The 3,664-nt window shown below is 40.6% G+C and overlaps 1 protein-coding gene across 1 annotated transcript; it reads right to left on the reverse strand.

The window, feature by feature from the left end:
* Nucleotides 1,786-3,315, reverse strand: LOC107611454. Its single transcript, XM_016313378.1, has 2 exons — nucleotides 2,669-3,315; nucleotides 1,786-1,975 (listed from the first exon to the last, which is right to left on the reverse strand). Exons 1-2 carry the CDS (start codon nucleotides 3,313-3,315, stop codon nucleotides 1,786-1,788), a joined length of 837 nt encoding a protein of 278 aa, XP_016168864.1.

Consider the following 3,664-nt stretch of genomic DNA (forward strand, 5'->3'; position numbering starts at 1 on the left):
TAATTATTGAGTTTTTATATATACGTAATATGGTTAATAATTTAAAGATTTGGCCACTTTAAGACGTGTTTGACGATATTTTATGAAACTAGAATTATCGATAGTAATTTTTGAAGTGAAGTTTGAAATAGTCTAATTGTCAATATAATGTTAGGTTATTTAATTAATAGGTTGTGGAGTAATATTTTATATATTATTCATTTAATTTGAAGTAAAAGAATCAGAATTTAATTCATCATATATATTTTATTTTCTCTTTTGAAAATGATACAATATACAAAAACGTAGAGCAACTATGCAAAAAACAGATGAATAAAAAATAATTAACCTTAAATCTCATCCAAAATATTGGATTAATAACATTTTACTATTTAAGCCTTAAACTTTTAGTTTGGTTTATTTTCAAATAATACACGGCTTTTAAATAGACTGAAATTATTATATCAATCTGTTTATAAGTCCAGTACAAATATCAACTCTGTAATGACTGGTTCTCAAGTTAGGTGAAGTCTACCGTGTACATGGAGGTTTGACTTCCACACCTGTAGATTCGAGTTGGATGATAAAGAAATGGACAAGTGTTGTAAGAGGGGACAAATTTTGCACTTGTTGCATAGTTGGTTTAGGGAGCTTTTCTGTTGTGCATGTGACGAAGGAAATGCTTGAATGAGTAATTATTAATTTGAATAAATTATTAAAATAATATTAAAAAATTCACATAATTAATAAAACAAATTTTAAAAGATATTAATAATGAATAAATCCTAAAAAATTTAAAAATATCATAAAAAGAATTAAATATACCTAACTATCCATTCCTCACTTTTCCACATACTTATGCATTTTCTTTTCGTTTCACAATACTTATGCATTGATTCCTCTTGAGCTTCACTTTGGGGCATTTTGTCCCCTTTTTATTATTTTTCCTCTTTTTTTTTCTTTTCTTTCTTTTTTCTATTTTTTTTCTTTTCCATATTGTTTTCTTTTTCTTTTGTTCTTTTGTTTTTCTCATTTTTTTTTCTATATACAAGAGCGTCAATGCATAAGGTTTTACATTTGATCAATACGTGACTTCCGGAGGCTTGAGGCATCTCTTGGTCGGAATGATGTCACCATCGACTGGTATTGAGGTTCGCCTATCTTTAGTCTCCCGGTTGACGCCGGCTTTCGCAACTAATGCCGTCACTAAAGCGGGGAATGGTAGATTTCCCTTGGCATGAATGCGCCCCATGGATTGACGGATGGCACGCGGAACGTCGACCGGTTTCTCGGTCAAGATGCACCATATCAATAAGGCAAGCTCGGCGGTGATGGATGACCCATGTGTGCTTGGGAGAACGTAGTGAGCTAGAATTTGGGCCCATGCCGTGGCTTCTTGAGTGAGGTGGCGGACATCTAAACCCTTGGGTCTTCGCTTTATGGTCCCCCGAATCCAATATGCGTCGGGTAAAGCAATGACGCGGAGGATCGCGCTCCAATCGAATGCGCGGTCAACGCATGTCGCCAAGACTTCTTGGTAGGCGTCATATGCATCCGTTGACGGTGCAATCCCAAGGACTTCTCGGATGGTTTCCACTGTGACCGACACTTGTTTTCGGCGCACAAATATTGATGTGAGATGAGGTGAGTGGAAGTTGGAGTAGAATTCCACCACCCGTGAGAGATTGGCCTCCGTTGGTTGCCTCAAGAGGAACCTCCAATGCCTCCGGTCAATGTGTGGCATCACAATCGGACTGAGGTGAGCCGGTAAGACTAGGAGGGGTTCCGGATGGTAATTCCTTTCAATCATTCTGGAGTAAACAAGTTCGCAGTACCGGTTGGGAAACTTGTTTGAATCCTTAGGAGGGTTGTCCTTCTCTCGAACGTCAACGGGCCCTTGGTCTTCTTCAGGAGGGGCCTGGCCGTTAGTTCTTGGCACACTTTATTGGAAGCTGGCTTCTTGGGGCCTTTCCCGTTGTCCTTTTTGATGACCATCCTGTGGAAGCAAGAAAGGGAAAATATCAAACCCAAAGAAGTGGAGGTACATGAGCTCTATGTAATGAAAAGTTAGAGAGTTGGCCACCAAAATCCGCAATCAAGGATTTTTCTTGCCGTTCTTTGGGGCCCGTAGTGACCACCTCCTTCGGAAGCATGGCAAGCGTCCAAGATTGCTTGGAATTCGGTTTGAGGTATGCACCGTCTCATTATTTGGTCCGCTCCACACCTCCATAAATAGGGATCATCCCAAATATAGTATTTGGATTCGCTTTTCAGCTTATCCTTTTTGTTTTTGTCGAAATTGGGAGGGAAAGTGCGTGAAACCAAATAGTTTGCTATTGGGGCATACCAAGGAACCACTTCCGAGATTGCATGCAAGGCATCTAAAGGAAAGGAATCATTGATAGGAGTGGTGTCGCCTTTTGTGTGTTCGAGGCAACTTAAATGGTCCGCCACTAGGTTTTGGGAACCGCTCCTATCTTTGATTTCCAAGTCAAATTCTTGTAATAAGAGCACCCAACGAATTAATCTCGGTTTTGATTCCTTTTTTGCCAACAAGTACTTTAGTGCCGCGTGATCCGAGTACACTACTACCTTGGAACCAAGAAGATAGGCTCGGTCTTCTTGTTGAGGAGTTAACTCTTGTGCAATTATCACGGGTAGCTTTTGGGCTTCATCAAGGTATGAATACCTTAAGTGAGGTGGTAGTGGCTTCAATTCCATCTTCTTGTCATTCCTTGAAGTTTGAGTTTCCGGATGGTTTGTATGATGTGTGGTATTTAGTTCGCTTGACTCTTCATTCGCTTCTTTGACCATGCACTTCTCATCTAATCTTGCAAGATGCACTTCGGCTACTATGTTATCGATTGGGTCACACCGAAATAGAGAGTGGTTCTCCGGTGGATGCTTCATTGCTTCCTCTAGGCTAAAGCTCACAATTCTCCCATCTATTTCAAATGAGTAGTTCCCCGAGTAAGCATCAAGCTTAAATCTAGAAGTTCTCAAGAATGGCCTTCCAAGTAGGATAGATGATGCTCTCTCGGTTTCGCTTGACGGCATTTCAAGGACATAGAAGTCAATTGGAAACACCAACCCCTTTATATTCACCAATACATCTTCCGCAACACCTGCTACGGTTATTATGCTTTTATCCGCTAGGACAAATCTTGCCGTCGACCTTTTTAGCGGTGGCAACTTCAATACCCGGTAGACGGAGAGCGGCATGATGCTAACACATGCTCCGAGGTCACACATACAATCTCTAAATTGAACTCCATTGATGGTGCAAGTGACCATACAAGGGCCCGGGTCATCACACTTCTCCGGCAATGTTCCCATTAAAGCGGAAATAGAACTCCCCAATGGAATGGTTTAAACTTAGGTAGGAGGTTGATCAAAGCGGTCTTCAATTCAAAGTTCGCATTCAAATTGGGGTGAGTTACATGAAGGGGTTGAAGGACATAATCCGGTGCACCCGCTTCCTTGATGGTAACTCTCCTTGGAGCGTCCATGGTATAAGTACCTAAAACAAAAGAAGAATTGTTAGTGAGATCGATGGGAGTATGATTAATGCCTTCTTTGAGTGACGGTTCAATGTTCACTTCTAGTAAGGTGGTTGAGGTGGTGAAAACCTCTTCACCTTTTCCAAATCTTAGCCGCCTCCGAGCTTGTCTAATATGAAACAAAG

This window comes from Arachis ipaensis, chromosome B01 (genome assembly GCF_000816755.2).
Source record: "Arachis ipaensis cultivar K30076 chromosome B01, Araip1.1, whole genome shotgun sequence".
NCBI lineage: Eukaryota > Viridiplantae > Streptophyta > Magnoliopsida > Fabales > Fabaceae > Arachis > Arachis ipaensis.

Coding starts and splice junctions, on each gene's coding strand:
- LOC107611454 (XM_016313378.1), bottom strand. CDS start 3,315: ATGGGAACATTGCCGGAGAAGTGTGATGACCCGGGCCCTTGTATGGTC. Junction 1,976..2,668: donor CCACTACCACCTCACTTAAG/GTATTCATACCT, acceptor TTGCTTCCACAG/GATGGTCATCAAAAAGGACA.